The 19,689-nt window shown below is 39.7% G+C and overlaps 1 protein-coding gene across 3 annotated transcripts in view; it reads right to left on the bottom strand.

Moving 5' to 3' along the window:
- TERF1 (telomeric repeat binding factor 1) overlaps positions 1-19,689 on the bottom strand; it is a 37,180-nt gene that overhangs the window by 5,017 nt on the left and 12,474 nt on the right. For all 3 annotated transcript variants that reach the window (XM_066378884.1, XM_066378883.1, XM_066378885.1), the window contains 7 exons: positions 18,305-18,426; positions 15,708-15,794; positions 13,683-13,832; positions 12,853-12,965; positions 9,025-9,084; positions 7,105-7,196; positions 4,098-4,204 (listed from right to left, as the gene is read on the bottom strand). In XM_066378884.1, the coding sequence (XP_066234981.1) occupies positions 4,098-4,204; positions 7,105-7,196; positions 9,025-9,084; positions 12,853-12,965; positions 13,683-13,832; positions 15,708-15,794; positions 18,305-18,426 (731 nt within the window). The remainder of the gene's footprint in view (positions 1-4,097; positions 4,205-7,104; positions 7,197-9,024; positions 9,085-12,852; positions 12,966-13,682; positions 13,833-15,707; positions 15,795-18,304; positions 18,427-19,689) is intronic.

Raw genomic sequence — 19,689 nt, forward strand, 5'->3', positions numbered from 1 at the left:
TTTTGTTTGAGTATTTAAATCATAAGTGGATGTTGTATCTTGTCAAATGCTTTTTCTACATCAACTGATATGATCATATGATTTTTATTCTTTATTTTGTTATTGTGGTATATCACATTAATCAACTTTTGTATGTTGGACCATTCTTGTGGCCTTGGAATGAACTCCACAATTGTGATGTATTATTTTTTATTACTTTCTTTTTTTTTTTGTATTTTTCTGAAGCTGGAAACGGGGAGAGACAGTCAGACAGACTCCTGCATGCACCCGACCGGGATCCACCCGGCACGCCCACCAGGGGGCGATGCTTTGCCCCTCTGGGGCGTTGCTCTGTTGCGACCAGAGCCACTCTAGCACCTGGGGCAGAGGCCAAGGAGCCATCCCCAGCGCCCGGGCTATCTTTGCTCCAATGGAGCCTCGGCTACGGGAGGGGAAGAGAGAGACAGAGAGGAAGGAGAGGGGGAAGGGTGGAGAAGCAGATGGGCGCCTCTCCTGTGTGCCCTGGCCGGGAATCGAACCTGGGACTTCTGCACGCCAGGCCAACGCTCTACCACTGAGCCAACCAGCCAGGGCCTGTATTATTTTTTTTTAATGTATTATTGTACTTGATTTGCTAGTATTTTAGGAGTTTTGCATTTGTATTCATCAGACATATTGGTTTGTAATTTTATTACTTTGTATTATTCTTTCCAGGTTTTGTTATCAGGGTAATGTTGGCCTCATAAAATGAGGTAGAAAGTATTGCCTCTTTTCAATTTTTTGGAATAGTTTGAGAAGGATAGGTATTAAATCTTTTTTGAATGTTTGATAGAATTCACTAGTGAAGCCATCTGGTCCTGGACTTTAACTTTTTGATAATTGTTTCAATCTTCTTAGTGTTGATCAATCTATTTAGATTTTCCAGTGCTCATAGTAATTCCCATTAGATACGATTTATGGAAAAAAGTCCTTGTTGAAATGCATTTACTTTTCTTCTTGAATAAATTTACAAAAGGCAGGCTTTTAAAATCATGATAAGGCAAGCAGAAATACCTTTGTTTAACAGGCAAATAAAGCATCTAATCAGGCACAGATTAGTGTAGTAAAATTTTTTAACACAAAATTTTCAATACAAAGTTAGACAAAATCTGTTATTCATCTGAAACAAGCTGTCCCACCAAAAAGATGAAAATATAACTAGACACCACTGATAGCTACAGAATTTTGTTTTTGGCATAGTAAACAGTGACAGACAATATCCCCTATATTCTATTCTGTAAATTATGTAGTTGCCTGGCCTCTGGTGGTACAGTGGATAAAGTGACGACTTGGAATGCTGAGGTTACTGGTTCAAAACCCCGGGCTTGCCTGGTCAAGTCACATATAAGAAACAACTACTATGAGTTGATGCTTCCTGTTCCTCCCCGGCTCCCCCACTTTTTATCTTTCTCTCTCTTCTCTTTAGAACTCAAATATATCCATAAATTAGTCCATTTTGAATTGTTGCCAGAAGAACAACAGGGGAAGATCAATTAAAAGCATGAGGCAGAGATTTCTAGTTTTTGGAGCAGTTATGTAAAGAGCTTGGAAATATCAGTCTAGTCTTCAGAAAAAGAAAAAAGAAATTGAATAAAGTTAACAACTCTTCTTAGATCTATCAGAGAATTAATGTCACAAGGCAACGTGCTGCCCTGAAAACTAGGGACAGAAGCGTGGACACAGAAAATCAGAGCTGGCTGGGCACAGGGTAGCTAGTACTGGGGAAACATTCACTGTGATGGATGAGCTGATGGAGGCTCACTGTGGACAAGCGTAAATCAAAAAATTCCAGGGTCCCACTCTTAGTGGAGCCAACAAAGTTTTGTGAGTTTCATCTCCACCAAGGTAAAGATGGGAGGAAGACCTCCTACTGCTCTAGCAGGGGAGGGAAAGCTTAGCCAAAATGAGATACACCCAGGGCATTCAGTTCTCAAGAACAAAAGCTTGCCCTCAAGAGAAGCTGTTTTTGCCTAACTGACCCATGGAAACACCCAACTCCCATCCTCTCTAGCCTTCCATGTAGGAAAAGAAAAATACCCAATGTCAGCCCCCCTGCCTTCCTGTTTCTCCCAAAAGGGGGAAATAAAAGCTGAAAAGTGCATGTGACATAGGCTCACTGAGAGAATGAGACAACCACAGAACTACAAATGCTTCTTTTCCTCTCCTCCATATTCCCACCACATTATTTGGGCTCCTGTACAACAGTTACGTCAGCTGAAAGAGCGGCCTCACACCATCACTATATTAACAGAAACTTCCCAAATTGAAAAGTGAAGAACAAAAAGAAGAATAGCCAAAAACCGGGGAACAATTACAAAAGGTATTACATACACATAATGGGGCACCAGAAAAAGAGAAAAGGCATAGAATAAAGATTTAAAGTAAACATGGCTGAGGATTTTCCAAAAGTACTGACAGACACCAAAACAGATCCAGGATGATCAGAGAACACAAAGTTGGATAAATACCCCCAAAATCTACACCTTGGCACATCTTTTCACAGTGCAAAAAAATCAAAGACAAAGATACAGAAAACTATTGGTGACTTAAGGTCAGCATTTCCCCATTCTCTCTTGGGAATTCACCCAATAGCAAAAACAAAACAAAAAATCCTAAAATCTAATAAAATCAGAAGACCTGAACTATGATTTAGGTGAAAGGGATACAAGAGTGAAAACTGACAAAAGGTAAGTGAAGAAACAGGGCATGGCCACCTGCTTCCAGACTTCAGATAGCCTGTGGCGTGCACTGTTCCAAAGTAAGAAACACAGCCCGAGTGCACACCCTAGCTCTGTGGTCTGCAACAGCAAAAGCCTCCCTCAACCTGCAACAGCTCTAAAAACAGTAGTGATAAAACATGGACGGACCCAGAGATTATGCTAAGTGAAATAAGCCAGGCAGAGAAAGAAAATATTATGTGATCTCACTTATATGTGGAATCTAATGAACAAAGTAAACTGAGGAACAGAATAGAGGCAGAGGCGGGGTCACAGGGACCAGAGGGACAGCTGTCAGAGGGAAGGGGGATGAGGGCATGGGATCAGAGAAGGTGAAGGGATTAGTGAAATTATATACACATAACACATAAATACAAATAACAGGACAGCAAATCCCAGAGGGAAGGGGAAAGGGGGTAAAGGGGGTTTAATGGGGGACACGTGGGTGGGGGGAGAGGCTGTTATATTGAGTGGGACACTTGAATCCATGTTAACACAATAAATTAAAATTAATAATAAAAAAACTAAATAAGGAATCATAGATATTAGTAGTATGTGCAGGAAGTGAAGCAAATGTAGCCTTTGCTTGCTATGCTCATGGTGGGAGGAGGCAAGGCCAAAATAAATTTGAGTTAGAGGAGATATTCCCAGTGGCCTGGAACTTGACCCTAGCTCTAACATCTCAATATGAACCATTTACAAAAAGCTTATCAAGAAAAAAAGAATCAGCTTTAATACAGCAGAGTAAGAAGAAGGTGCAGGATCATTTTCCACTTCCAGCCATGACAGAACAAAGACCAGACTTAGTCACCTGTAGTGAACAACTAGAAAACCAAACAAATACAGGACACAATGGTGTCAGACACTGGACAGATGGCACAGGCTAACATCACTGCGGGGGAAATAAATGAAGTGAGCCTTCAAACTGACCATCTGAACTTTCTGAACAGAAAAATCCACATCATGTGGGACCTTCATTTTTTTTTAAAGTACAGAAGAACCTATTTAAATTGAACCTCTATCAGAAAAATATAATATACAAGGATATATATATGGATTTAAGTCTCACCTTACACCTGATGAACTGATTCTATCATAGTATCACAATACTTTAAAAATAAATGTCATTCTCAATAGCCAACTCAAGACTATTTTTACACTGTGGGTGAACTATTTTCTTGAAATTAAGAACAGACAAACTGATCAATTAATCAAAGATGGCAAAATCAAAGTTAGCCAAGAAGAAACATTTTATATTCAAGGTTTCTTAGGGTTAAAAAGAAATAATGTGAAATAATCACAATTATTCAAGTTACGACTTTACTTCCAGTTCAGTATTATTTAAAAATAATAAACAAATACCTGCTTTCTTCTAGACCGATGATTTTTAGACGTTTCTGGCTGATCCTCTAAAACATGCGTTCTCTTGCTTCCAGTGGCTGATCTGTTCCCCTTTGTCTTTCTTCTACCTACAAGTAGAAGTACTGCCATCAAAAACTGTTTTGTGTTAAAAGAAAAAGAAAAAAAAATATATATATATTTTTGTATTTTTCCGAAGCTGGAAACCGGGAGGCAGTCAGACAGACTCCCGCGTGCGACCGACAGGGACCCACCCGGCATGCCCACCAGGGGGCGTTGCTCTGCCCATCTGAGGCGTTGCTCTGTTGCAACCAGAGCCACTCTAGCGCCTGAGGCAGAGGCCATAGAACCATCCTCAGCACCTGGGCCAACTTTGCTCCAATGGAGCCTTGGCTGCGGGAGGGGAAGAGAGAGACAGAGAGGAAGGAGAGGGGGAGGGTGGAGAAGCAGGTGGGCACTTCTCCTGTGTGCCCTGGCCGGGAATCGAACCCGGAACTCCTGCACGCCAGGTTAACGCTCTACCACTGAGCCATCCGGCCAGGGCCAAAGAGAAATGTATTTTTAAAGGTTATTTTTTTAACCATGAAATTCTTATTTATTGTTTTTAGCTATTTTGAGAATCTTTTTTTTTAATTTTTTTAAATTAATTATTTTATTTATTCATTTAGAGAGAAGAGACAGAGAGAGAGAGAGAGAGAGAGAGAGAGAGAGAAGGTGGGGAGGAGCAGAAAGCATCAACTCCCATATGTGCCTTGACCAGGGAAGCCCAGGGTTTTGAACCGGCAACCTCAGCGTCCCAGGTCAACGCTTTAACCACTGTGCCACTGCAGGTCAGGTCTTTTTTTTTTTTTTTTTACAGAGTCAGAGAGAGGGATAGACAGGAATGGAGAGAGATGAGAAGCATCAATCACCAGGGTTTTTTGGCGACATCTCAGTTGTTCATTGATTGCCTTCTCATATGTGCCTTGACCGTGGGGCTACAGCAGACTGAGTAACCCCTTGCTCGAGCCAGCGACCTTGGGTCCAAGCTAGTGAGCTCTGCTCAAACCAGATGAGCCCGTGCTCAAGCTGGCGACTTCGGGGTCTTGAACCTGGGTCCTCCGCATCCCAGTCTGACACTCTATCCACTGCACCACCGCCTGGTCAGGCATTATTTTTAGCTATTTTAAAGAAGAATTCTATGATGTGTTTTACGTTTTTCCCCTTTGAATCGTGAAATAGCAGAGTACAGTGCAAAGATCAGCACTGGGAAATCAGAGGGTGTGTTTTGAATCTTGATTCTTTTATACATCTTTAAATAAGTTATCTCACCTCCCAGAGCCTGCCTTTTCATCATCTGTTACAAGGAGAAATAACATTTGTTTAACAGGTAATAACAAGTGTCGGAGAGGCTGTGGAGAAAAAGGAACCCTCATTCATTGCTAATGGGAATGCAAATCAGTACAACCACTATGGGAAGAAACTAGGGTGGGTCCTTTAAAAATTAAGAATAGCACTACCATATGACCCAGCAATCCCTCTTCTGCATCTACTCAAAAAATTTGAAAACATTGGTATGTAAAGACACATGCACACCTATGTTCATTGAAGCATTATTCACAGTGGTGAAGACATGAAAAATGGAAACAACCAAAGTGTCCCTCAATGGAAAACTAAATAAAGAAGAGGTGGTACATATATACAGTGGAATACTACTCAGCCATAAGAAATGATGACATAGTGACATTTATGATGACATGGATGGACCTTGAGAACATTATACTGAGTGAAATCAGTAAATCAGAAAAAGCTAAGAACTGTATGATTTCACACATAGGTGGCATATAAAACTGACTCATGGACATAAATAAAAGTGAAGTGGTCACCAGGGGGAGGGGAACATGGGAAAGGGGGAAGAGGACCTGAGTGAATGGGGAGGGGAGCTGGGAGGGGTTGGGAGGAAGGGTGTAAAGAGGGCCAAATACATGGTGATGGGCATACAACAGTGGTCTCCAGCCTTTTTTGGGCCACGGACCAGTTTAATGTCAGAAAATATTTTCACAGACCGGCCTTTAGGGTGGGACAGATAAATGTATCACGTGACCAAGACAAGTGTCAAGAGTGAGACTTAGACGAATGTAACAGAGGGAATCTGGTTATTTTTTTAAAATGAAACATTGTTCATACTTAAATATAAGTAAAACGGAAATAATGTAAGTTATTTATTCTTTCTCTGCGGACCGGTACCAAATGGCCCATGGACCGGTACCAGTCCGCGCCCCGGGGGTGGGAATCACTGGTATACAACATAATCGACAGTTCAAATAATATAGAAACGTTTACCTGAAATCTATCTACTCTTATCGATCAATGTCACCCTGTTAAATTTAATTTTCTATAAATATCTGTCCTTTAAATTGTCTATTTAGTGCTATATTTTTGTGATTTTTAATTTAAAAATGGCCCTAATGTATTGTGGAAATGCTGTCCAGAGTTCCTAAGTGTAAGACGTGTTCCTTACAGAGAAAGCATGTTATATGTGCTCCGTTCAGGCAGGAGTTACAGTGCTGCTGGCCATGGGTTCAATGTTAATGAACAGACAATACATATTAAATAAGATGTTTTCAAGCAGAAACACATAAAACAAGGCTATATATTGATCAGGTGACAAAAATGTTGCGACTAGAGGCTCCAAGAGACCCAACTGCGTGTTCCCTGTAATGTTTCCGTATTCTCTAATTCAGTGTTCAGAGACTTTACAGACCATGACTACCGTGCATAGCATGATTCAACTGTATTTGTTTTAGATGAAGTTAAGGCAGAAAAGGAGTGTCTGACCACAGCGAAAGCAGTCAGAACAGCTAGCTAACTCAGCCACCACCTCTAACTAACTGTGAAGTCAAGGCATCTAATCTCTTCGCCTTCCATTTTCTGAAGTGCGTGTTTGTGTGTTGTAATGATGAAGTCAAGCATTCTCTTGCTTTAGAAAACATGTCAACTTATCACTTCTAAAACTAATAAAAGTACTCACTTTCAAGAGTTTTTGCTCTTTCTTCTTTTTTATTAAGATCTTGGTGTTGGCAGCCATATTGTGACTTAGATGAGAAGAGATTCCTGTGAGACCTAATGAAACATCAAAACTTGTGACTGGCCCTGCAGGCTAGAAAAGCTACGGCAAAGGCAGGTGCTCTACCCGTTCTTAGACATTCTCCTACTTTGCCCTGCCTCCTTGGTGCTCACCTTGCTTTGTGTCCCACCCTAACCCGTGGCCTCTTTAAACTTTTGTTATCAGACTTCCCTTTTTCCCATCACTTATTTTCTCCATCTCATCTATTCAGAAATCAAGATCCTTTTGGCCTTCCCATTAGATAGATCAAGAAAAAAATATCCCTAGACCTCTGGCTGATAAGTTCATTTTCCCAAACAGAAATTTCAAAATTCCTTTACACACAATGCAGATATCACTGATGATCTTCATAAGTTCCATAAAAAGCTTTTTTTCAAAAGGTAAAGCTGTTTGAAAACAGGATGTGGCAGAATTTTTTGGCAACCCTGCAAAATTACTATTATTCCAATTTTATAAAGGAGCAAAACATGAAAAAAGTAGTTCAGTTAGGCTTAGGCAACTATTTTATCATCACCTAAATCCATACTTTCACCCCTGTAAGTGCTCTATGCAACCTTAACCCTTTTCGTTCCTCTCAAAACCGCTGTGCCCTTTGAGCGCCATTCTCAGCCCCTTCACCACGTGTGGCTCTCCTCTCTTCTGTGGCCTTCTCAAGTAGAGACTGACTTCATCTTCCATCTTCCATGAATAGGGTCCCAGAGGGGGTCTCTATCCTTTTCATTTCCTAATGAACACCACTTTCAGGATCCTGTTTCCATAGAAACCTTAGCCCTTGAGGACTCGAGTCACTGAGGTATACCAGCACCTCTATTTAGTCCATCACAACCTTCCAAGCACTTCCTGTTGCCCACTGACCTCTCTCTACCCCTAGCTGCTGCTTTATCATGAGTTACTCAGCATTCCCACAGATAACCCATATACCACCCTGGCCTCTCAACCTCTCATTTCCAGTGAGCTCTTCTCACCACGTCAACCACCCCACATGTGGTTCCACTCAGCATCCCGACTGTTCTAACTCTGAAATTACTCATGCTGACTTTCAACTCTCTGGACATGTGATATTATCTGTTGTAGCATTTCTAGTAAGCTATATATAGTTTTCCAAGTAATTTTATAAGTCAGAATTTGGGACATTTTTCAGAAATGTAAGCTGCACCCACTCTGGCCCCAGCAGCATAATCTTGTTTCTATGGCAGAATAAGAATTTACTAAACAGCCGTGCTTTCAGCTTCAGTCCTCCCTCCGCGTGTATTCCAGCAATGGCCGTGTAGAAACAACGTGAACCACCCAGGCTCCCAGAGGCAGGTCTTCACACTTTGGAATTTCAGGACATGTCAGGGTCTTGTGTACTGTGGTAAGTAGGACCTGGCAATATTCTTTAAACCAGGGATCCCCAAACTTTTTACATAGGGGGCCAGTTCACTGTCCCTCAGACCGGTGGAGGGCCGGACTATAAAAAAAAAACTATGAGCAAATCCCTATGCACACTGCACATATCTTATTTTAAAGTAAAAAAACAAAACGGGAACAAATACAGTATTTAAAATAAAGAACAAGTAAATTTAAATCAACAAACTGACCAGTATTTCAATGGGAACTATGCTCCTCTCACTGACCACCAATGAAAGAGGTGCCCCTTCCAGAAGTGCGGTGGGGGCCGGATAAATGGCCTCAGGGGGCCGCATGCGGCCCGCGGGCCATAGTTTGGGGATCCCTGCTTTAAATCATACTATTTTTGTGGTAGTTACTGTGCCCTAGCTAGGTCTTCATGAACTGCTTAAAAGACATTAAAAAACAGTAAAGAAAAATGTCAATTCACCTTACCTCATTAACGATAGTGTACACTGTGAGGATTCAGTTACTGTGGATGGTCTGTCATTAACACTTTTAAAAGAAGAAAAAAATTATTAGAATGTAATAAAAAGAACCATTTCATAAGAATAGTACTTTCCACACAGTCAATTTATTAAAAATTTCAATTCCTAAAAAATATATTTGGGTCCTGGTTGGTTGGCTCAGTGGTAGAGCGTCAGCCCGGCATGTGGAAGTTCCAGGTTCAATTCTCGGCCAGGACACACAGGAGAAGTGCCCATCTGCTTCTCCACCCTTACCTCTCTCCTTTCTGTCTATTTCTCTCTTCCTCTCCTGCAGCCAAGGCTCCATTGGAGCAAAGTTGGCCCGGGAACTGAGGATGGCTCCATGGCCTCCACCTCAGGTGCTAGAATGGCTCCAGTTGCAGTGGAGCAATGCCCCAGAGGGGCTGAGCATTGCCCCCTGGTGGGCATGCCAGGTGGATCCTGATGGAGCGCATGCGGGAGTCTGTCTGTCTGCCTCCCCCTGCTCCTCACTTTGGAAAAATACAAAAAAAAAAATCTTTGGGAAAAAAACTCTGGCAAGATTAGGACATATATTGACCATTGCAACATGGCAAATTTTTGCCAGAAACACTTAGTAGAGGATAGTAAATCAAGCTTCCCAAACACAATTAAGCAGAATCAATGCTGTAATCAAGTGTTCATAATGTCAGTCTTTCAAAAATTTCCCATGGATCTTTATTCCTACTCAAGTTTAATTTCTTGTCCTCTCTACCAGTCTTGAACAAACTTTTTACAAATCCCTCTCCTTTGCGGTAGTTAAAACAAGCTTCCACAAACACAGCACGACCATTCACACCAACACAGCTGCACTGAAGCGCTCTCTCCTGAAACGCCATTTCCTCTTAGGCTCCGCCCTCCACAGCTCCGTGCAGTGCTCCCAGTCCCTGAAGATGTCCATGTCGAGTCTTTCAGCAGAGCAGCCCATCTATAAACCAGCAAATTATGTAATGTCTGCTACTGTTTCTGTCTCACATCTATCATTCCTACAGCCTCTAATAGTTTATAAACTTTATCAGAGCAAACATTTCTTTTATCTAGTACTGATCACACGAGGGCTTCATCCTTCCTAGCATTTGCCTGATCTTGTGGTCACAGTTCTGATTCTATCTGCTTCCAGGATGGATTTGATTTTTGTGTCTAGTTTTTGTCTCTGTGTCTAGTGCACTACAAGTTCTGTGTGTGAGGTAATGAACTAGACACCAAGGATACAACGCTAATTAAGAGCCTCCAAACAATTCTCAATCTAGTGAGCAAAGAGGTATGCTACTATCCAAGTCCTTTTAAGGAGGTGTGACTCATGTTATGGGAGCACGGAAGTGACAACTCTGATCAGAGAGCTTAACAAGACTTCTTATAGGTAACCTTTGAGCTAGACCTTGAATGGCAAGAAAGAGCTTGTCTTGGAGGAAATAGAAAAAGAGAAATTCTAAATGGAAGCAAGGGTCGAGGCATAAAAGAGCCTGTAATATTTCAAGATGAGGGAGATCTGGTCACTAGAAAGTACCATCTATGTGGACAGAGAGGGGTTAATACTTAGGAACAAAGTTATTTATGAAAAAAGCAGCAAGGGGCTATGTAAGGCCTCATAAGTCAGGCCAATCAATTCTAAGACATCCAGTTAGAAGCAGAAAGTCGGTAGAGGTGATGAAACTGAGGTGATATGGACAGACTTGTTCTCATGGGAAGCCAACTCTGATGTCATGCCAAGGATGGATTTGTGTAGTACAAGCTAAGTCATAATTTATAACATTAATGACAAGAAAGCATGGGTTAGAGAGATATTTCTGAGACGGGATCCATAACACTTGGGGAGATAACTAGATGTGTGAGGTGAAGGAGAGTCAGAGTACAGAGGGCAGAAGAGAACATCAGGAATTGTTTTACACACTGATTTATTTTGTGTCTAGGAGACATTTGAAATAAGTGGGTGGTACATGAGGCGGACGTAGGACATGTGTTCACTACAAGAATCACAGTAAGTTTTAATTTTATTTTAAAGCAGTATTACACTGGGCAGGAAGTCTGGGCCACAAGAATATATTAGGTCTTAGTATTACTACTTTGATTTCCTAAACAAAGTGAAATAATTGATCAATAAAAATAAAATCTGTATTTCTCAAAATGAGTCTTAGAAAAAAATAAGTCAATGAGAACTAAGACTTTTTTTTTTTTTGTATTTTTCTGAAGCTGGAAACGGGGAGAGACAGTCAGACAGACTCCCGCATGCGCCCGACCGGGATCCACCTGGCACGCCCACCAGGGGGCGATGCTCTGCCCCTCCTGGGTGTCGCTCGTTGCGACCAGAGCCACTCTAGCGCCTGGGGCAGAGGCCAAGGAGCCATCCCCAGCGCCCGGGCCATCTTTGCTCCAATGGAACCTCGGCTGCGGGAGGGGAAGTGAGAGACAGAGAGGAAGTGGGGGGGGGGTGGAGAAGCAAATGGGCGCTTCTCCTATGTGCTCTGGCCGGGAATCGAACCCAGGTCCCCTGCATGCCAGGCCGATGCTCTACCGCTGAGCCAACTGGCCAGGGCCGAGAACTAAGACTTTAACCACCTTTGGGGATATGAACCAGTGAGGAGCAGATCATGTTCTGAAAGCAGGGGCAGGAGAAATTAAAAGATTGCTGAGCTCAGTCTTGAGGTGTGACCAAAGCCATGTTCACCTAACTTGGACTCCAATCCCCAACTCCAGATAAGTACTTAAGATGGGGAACCTTCAGCACTCAAGTCACGGTCACAAGAAAAAACGGTAATTTTACATCCATTGCCAAATACATCCACCAGAGACCACAGGGTATCTATCTAACCTGCGGTTAAGGATTAGAGAATAGAGGGAATAGGTGATAGCTTCAATAGAAAAGAAGATTTTACATTGGTAGAGTTTATATTACTGACAGGGTGAGCTTCTAAAGCCAAAGCAAAAGCACAAATCAATTCTATAAAAGTCACCCTTGTAAACCTTTAAAGAAGAAATAACTTTGGAGACTGAACTCTTGTCTCTTAAATACGGACTGACACAGCGGTTCCCCCCAGCACTGGAGGAAGCACTAGACAAAGCAAGCTTACCCTTAGAGAAGACGAATGGACAATGCCTTAAGTACTAGGAAAACTCTCAATACCAGGGGTCCCCAAACTTTTTACACAGGGGGCCAGTTCACTGTCCCTCAGACTGGTGGATGGCCGGACTATAAAAAAAAACTATGAACAAATCCCTATGCACACTGCACATATCTTAAAGTAAAAAAACAAAACGAGAACAAATACAATATTTAAAATAAAGAACAAGTAAATTTAAATCAACAAACTGACCAGTATTTCAATGGGAACTATGCTCCTCTCACTGGCCACCAATGAAAGAAGTGCGGCAGGGGCCGGATAAATGGCCTCGGGGCCGCATGCGGCCCGCAGGCTGTAGTTTGGGGACCCCTGCTTAATACAGTCACATCAGGAGGGCAAGTGGGATCTGAAAACTAAGGGGCACAGATCACTTAGGTTTCCACCATAACACTGTTCCAGAACACACGTCCCAAGAATGGCAAATTATATTACACTGTTTAAATTATGTATTTTCTCACTCTGTTTTTGCTCAGCACATATAACAGAATTTTGCATAAGCCATGAAATAACTTTACTCCAAATCACCAATGTTAATCATCAGCAATACAGTATACTACCCACTGCCCAATTACTTTTATTAATAATAGCTCACTACTATCACTTTCACATAAAGATGCTGCATTCATAAGACAACAAAATATATCAATGGACTTACAAACCTGTTGTCTACATCCAAATTAGCATTGATTTCCATGTCAGTATCATCACTATCAGGCTTATCTTGATAAGTTTCCGTTCTTGCTCTTTTACTTTCTACTACCTTTGCTGCTGCCTTAAAACAGGGCGTTGGGAGAGAAAGGAATGCGCTAAGCCATTTGAAATAAAGAGCAGTAAATTAAACTTCTAATTCTCTGATAGTCATAACCAGAGTATCCATCCACAGGCCAATCAGGCACCATGCTGTAGTTCCCCAGTAATTGTGACACACCAGCAGCTGGGCTAGCTAGCTACCTGCCCGCTGTATAGCATCATGGAGGTCTTTCCTTGTAAATGAATGCTACATACAATGCTCTTGTGGCAAATTGAAGAAAAAAGGTTACTTAAGAAAAAAATCAGTAAAAATTCCAGATATTTTAAAATAAAACTACTGTAAATTAATCAATGCTCCACTGTAACATATTAAGTTAAAAATTTTGAGGCCAAAACAGAGGCTAAAATGTTACATTTTAAAGGCCCTTCTTCAGTCTAATTTTACTTCCAAAACTACGCTAAAACTTTCTGTAAAAATTAAATTAAACATTTCTTAACTCAATCTAAGTTTCCCCCCTTTTTATTTTGAAATATCTCAACTCTTATTTTGAAAAGTTGTAAAAATACTAAAGATCACCGATAAACTCTTTAAATTCACTAACTATAACATTTTGACACATTCTTCTACAAAATCACTTAATAAAATTCTGATTTGTTTTTAAAGAATTTCTATTTCAAGTATTCTTCTTTAGTCCAACAATTTCTCCTAAGTCTACCAGTCTTTCTGAAAAATACATACCTTCATTAGAAATGTTGATGATTTTTCATCAAGCACACAATTTATATAACTCTTAACTTTCTCCATCATGAGGTTATAGCTGAAATGTTGATAAAAGGAATGAAATGTATCTTTCTGAGAGATTATTGTAAGCAATTTCCTTTGCAAAGACTAGAGAAAACAGAAGAAACATTAACATATAAATTGCAAATAAGATACTAGAAATTGTCAAATGTTAAATCAAAAAGACCACTTTCAAAGACACATACTTGAGACTTTAAAAATTCTCATGTTTTAAATGGCACAATTTTTTTCTGAATTAAAAAAAATCTTATATTTCACACACAAAAAAAGAACTTAAACTATTATAAATATGAATGTCCATTACAAAATTTAAGATCTAAGACACCATCTATACAATTATAGCCCTCGTTTATAAGTAGGGGCAGGGAACCAAATAAATGTATCAGGCTTTCTGCTGCAATATGGAGTGTGATACCCTAGGAACAGGACCAAATTAGAGACAGACTGAGCCTCATTAAAACTACAACCAACCCTCAACTTGGCTCAGTCCCTCAATGGGTGAAGGTGATCGCCCCCCCCAACTCTGCATATATCTACTCATCTGGGAAACAGAAATCAAACACTGCACAGTTGCCAGAAGGACTAAAATGAAAACCCCAGCTAAGGTCTGTGAAATAACTGGAACTCTCCTGCAGCATGGAGGAATTGACATAAATATTTTGAAAAGCTATTTGGTAGCCTCTACCAAAACTCAGTATGTTCATATCTTATAACCCAGCAATTCTATTCTAAGTACATACCAATAGAAACACACATATATGCTCCATACAATAGCCATGTATAAAGGAATGTAATAACCCCAAACTGGAAATGAATCAACCGTCCATCAACATTACAATGGATAAGTTATAGTATACTCCTAAAATGAAGTAATGAGAATGGTCAAACTATTGTTATACGGAACACCCTGGATCAATCTTACAATACAAACTTGCTATATGATTCTACTATAGAAAGTCCAGAAACAAGTAAAAACTGATCTTGGATGTTACGAGTCATGCCAGCGGTGGCCTTGAGAAGGTGCGAGGGACAGTGACTGGAGGGTGAAGGTGCTGGTGATCTTCTGATCCGTGATCTAGGGGCTCATCATAAAACTGTGTTCCTTTTGTGAAAACACACCTACTTATACATTTATGATACATGTACTCTACTAGGAGTATGCTATTGTTCAATAAAAAGTTCACAGAAAACATGTAAAACTATCTTTTCTTTGAAAAAGCTTAATTTACTCCAATAGCACTGTTTTTAATATTTGACCTTAATATTACACAAACAAAAATGACTAATGATCATGTAAGAAACCTACAGAATAATGAGCAAGTTATAATGCATTCTTCCATACCTGCAATGCCCAATACAGTATACATATAACCTAGTGGTGGGCAAACTCATTAGTCAACAGAGCCAAATATCAACAGTACAACGATTGGACTTTCTCTTGAGGGCCAAATTTTTTAAACTTAAACTATATAGGTAGGTGCATTCCTTACTGAGGTAGCGCCTGCACGTGGTATTTTGTGGAAGAGCCATACTCAAGGGGCCAAAGAGCCACAAGTGGCTCGCGAGCTGCAGTGCCGACCACTGATATAGCCCAATGCCACACATGGCTACTGAGCCCAGAACTTAGACAAAATTGTAAAACACTCACCAGGTTTCGAAGACATAGTACAAAAAAAAGAGTGCAAAACATTTCATTAATACTGATTTATACTGATTAAATGTTAAAAATAATGGTTTTTACTATATTGAGTTAAATAAAATGTTATTAAAATTAGTTTCACTTGTTTCTTTTTACTTTAAATTTGGCTAGAAAATTTTAAATCATGTATGTGACTTGCATTGTCTTTACCGGACAGCAAAGTTCTATACTGTTTACCATTCTTTTTCTCCTTGCATGTTCTTTCATTTTTCTTCATTCCATAGAAACAGTTCTAAAATTCCAATTCCAATTTAAACAATTACCGTGTGAGAATGTGATCCACCAAATATTCTTTCAAAGACTTCTTCTGCTTCCTTAAAATTGCCACTTTCCATACAAACAGCTGTAGCCTAAAAGATAGGATGACAAATATATACCTTAGATTGCTTTTTGAAAGACTGAACTGTTGTTTAATATTGAAATAATGCTGCCCTGGCCAGACAGCTCAGTTGGTTAGCATTGTTCTGATACACCAAGGATGCAGGTTTGATTTCTGGTCAGGGCACTCACAAGAATCACCAATGAATGCATAAAAAAGTAGAACAACAAACCAATGTTTTGCTCTTTCTCTTCTACTTTCTCTCTCTAAAATGAATAAATAAAAATTTTAAAAAAGGAATGCAGATAAGCCTGAACTTTATTTAGAATATTTTTATGTAGAATACATTTTTTTTTGTATTTTTCTGAAGCTGGAAATGGGGAGGCAGTCAGACAGACTCCCGCATGCGCCCGATCGGGATCCACCCAGCATGCCCACCAGGGGGCAATGCTCTGCCCATCTGGGGCGTCGCTCTGTTACAACCAGAGCCATTCTAGCGCCTGAGGCAGAGGCCACAGAGCCATCCCCAGCGCCCGGGCCAAATTTTGCTCCAATGGAGCCTTGGCTGCAGGAGGGGAAGAGAGAGACAGAAAGGAAGGAGAGGGGGAGGGGTGGAGAAGCAGATGGGCTCCTCTCCTGTGTGCCCTGGCTGGGAATCGAACCCGGGATTCCCGCATGCCAGGCTGACGCTCCACCACTGAGCTAACCGGCCAGGGCCTATAGAATACATTTTTTATAGTTTAATAATTTTGATTTGATAAATTATATAAAAATATTTTCAAAAATTAACTGTGGTTTAAAAAGACATGAAAAATTTCATATATACCAATAAATACACAGCATTTTATCTCTAATTTAGGCCAAATAAAAGGTAGGTATTAATAAATTAGAATCTACATTACATATACTTAGGACCCACTTAAATATTCTGATAACAAGGAAATGGGAGGGGACGTAGATGGCCTTCATGATGATTATAATATGTATAATATCTGCTAGATAGGATGCCTGGAAAATTTCTAATGAAAACTAGGAATCCAGATGCTTTTCAATATTCATTTCATAAACTGGCCTTTTTGATATTATATGTGGTAAGGTAAGGGACCACCAGTTCCATTCTAAGTAGCTTTATAAACCTGGGCAAATTATTTTACCTCGTGTGTCTCATTTTCATTTTATGCGAAAGGGTGGAAATAAGAGTACCTGCTTCATACATAGGGTTGTGAAAGTTTGAGAGTTATATGTGGAAGTACTCAGAATAGTGCCTGGCAAATAGTAAGCAATGTTATATGTTTGCCACACATTTCATGGTAACCCACTCAACTTTATACTGGTATGCTAAGGAAGGCCTGTTCTCCAGAGGCCCCCTCAAATTGAGATAAAGTGACAAATCTCTTTGCTCTAGATTGAAATTCTTAAAAGAAGCAATCATTTTCCAGCCCATTCTCTTTAGGTCTGAATCTACTCAACAGGCACTGTACTATCAATAATTAATTCTTAGGAACGAGCATCACCACTTGGATTTTCTCTCCTACTCAACAGTGAAACATTTCTTTTGTAATGTGAAAGTTTATCTAGCTAACAAAATTCCTCTTAGCAAAACATATTTTTCCTCCTCATATTTTTTACTTTTTTTGACTTATCACTCTTTAGTAGGCTACTCCCAAAATTCTCTCTACATAGTTAAAACTTTACATTCTCTTGATCCACTGATTTAAAAAAAATCAAATGTTCTACTTTTTTTTGTATTTATAATCTTTAAATAATAATTGAGAGGGCACAGCCTTGGCTGGACAGCTCGGTTGCTTAGAGCATCATTCCAAATACAGAAGTTGCCAGTTTGATGCCCAGTCAGGATACATACAGGAATTAATGTCCCTGTGTCTCACCCTCTCTCTTCCTCTCTCTAAAATCAATAAACATTAAAAAAATAATAATTAAAGGCACAGATCACAAGTTTTTCAAAACTGCTTGATGATCTTTAAATATACTGTTCACAAAAATTAGAGGATATTGCAAAATGAATATGAAGCAATAAAAAAAGCATTTGATTTTTATTAAAGAACATCAGAAAAGCAAATGACAAGTCAAAGACAGTTGTTTGATTACGTAAATGAGATGCAAAACCAACTTTTATTTCATTGGTGAAAATGCACTATACAGAAGGCTGAAAGTACTGGAGTATCTGCACGTTCCCTGATCCCCTAATTTTTGTGAGTAGATGCGACACATTTTCCAAAGTGTGGGCACTGAACACTTAGGTAGCAAACACTAATCCCAGCTCTTAGAACTCATGTCAAGACTGTAAGCCACAAATGGCCCTATTCAAGATTCTTAAGTGATGTCCAGTCCCCAGGGGTTTGGGGATAACAATAACAAAAGACTGTAAACCAAATGTCAAATTTCTAAAAAACTTGATTAAATTTTACTAGGGGTTTACGCCCCAACTTTTATTAGAATGGCTCTTAATTTCTTTAGATGTTATATTTTTATTTTCTAGCAAAGTAATAGATAATTATAAACACAAAGTAGCACTCATACCTGAATTTTAATTAAATTCTGTATTTCTTCATGAAGTTTGTCATGTTCCTTTTCAATTGAATCCCAAATTATTAGTGCTGATTCCAAGGGTGTAATTCGTTCATCAGTTTCAAACTGTGCATCTTTTAAAACCAGAACAAAAATAAGTAACTAAGAAAGCTAAGTAGAGGCCTTGGCTAGTTGGCTCAGTGGTCGAGCACTGGCTCTGTGTGTGGAAGTCCTGGGTTCGATTCTGCGTCAGGGCACACAGGAGAAGCACCTATCTGCTCCCTCCCACCCCCACAGCCATGGCTCATTGAGCAAGTTGGCCCCAGGTGGGAGTCTTGGCTCAGGCACCAAAATACCTTGGTTGCTAAGCAATGGAGCAACGGCCCCAGATTGACAGAGCCTTGCCCCTTAGGGGACTTGCCATGTGGATCCTGGTCAGGGTGCATGTGGGAGTCTGTCTCTCTGTCTCTCACTTAATAATACTGATTCAAAAAAAAAAAAAAAAAGCAAAGAATAATCTTACTTTGTCAATTTAAAAAATTCATTTCTTTAAATATTTACTGAGTGCATACTACCTGCCAGACACTCTTGTATATAGCAGTTCAGGGAAGTGATCTGATTTTTCAAGTTAATTTCCTTATTAAAATCAACTTTAATAATGAAAAATCTAGATGAGTTCACAAAACATTTAAAGCTTTTCTTTACTAAATAATTCATAAGTCTAACTGCATTATAACATGAAATTAGTTTATTTTGAATTTGATTTTTCCATATACTACTTGAGATCCTTGTTTTACATTTTGTGAATGTTTGAAATAGGATCTTTTAAGAAAGTTATTTCTCTATGAATATTTAGTCACCAAGGCTTGAAATCTAAAGAGTACTATGTTACTGTTCCTTTCTCATCTCCATATCTAATCTGTTGTAAAACACTGTATAGTGATTTAAAAATCTTGACTTTAAAGTTTATTCCAGACTCTGTTATTACCTGCGTGGTGCTGAAAGTTATTTCACCTTTCTAAGCCTCATTTTTTTCACCCATCTCATAGGATTTATGTGACTATTTAATGAGACAGTATTTATATTACTGTTAAACTTTTTAAAAACAATTCTGACCAGGTTATTTTGACCAAAGACTTGCTGAGGCCTGGCCTGTGGTGTTGCAGTGGATAAGGCATTGAGCTGGAAAGCTGAGGTTGCTGATTTGAAACCTCAGGCTTACCTGGTCAAGGCACATATGGGAGTTGATACTTCCTGCCCCCCACCCTCTTTCTCTCTCTCCCCCCTATCTAAAATGAATAAAATCTTAAAAAAACACACACAAAAAAACCCATGGTTAAAAAAAAAAAAACTTGCTGTGGCTGGTAACTACTTAGCAAATTATACATGAATGTCTC

Source organism: Saccopteryx leptura, chromosome 3, assembly GCF_036850995.1.
Source record: "Saccopteryx leptura isolate mSacLep1 chromosome 3, mSacLep1_pri_phased_curated, whole genome shotgun sequence".
NCBI classification, from domain to species: Eukaryota; Metazoa; Chordata; class Mammalia; order Chiroptera; family Emballonuridae; genus Saccopteryx; species Saccopteryx leptura.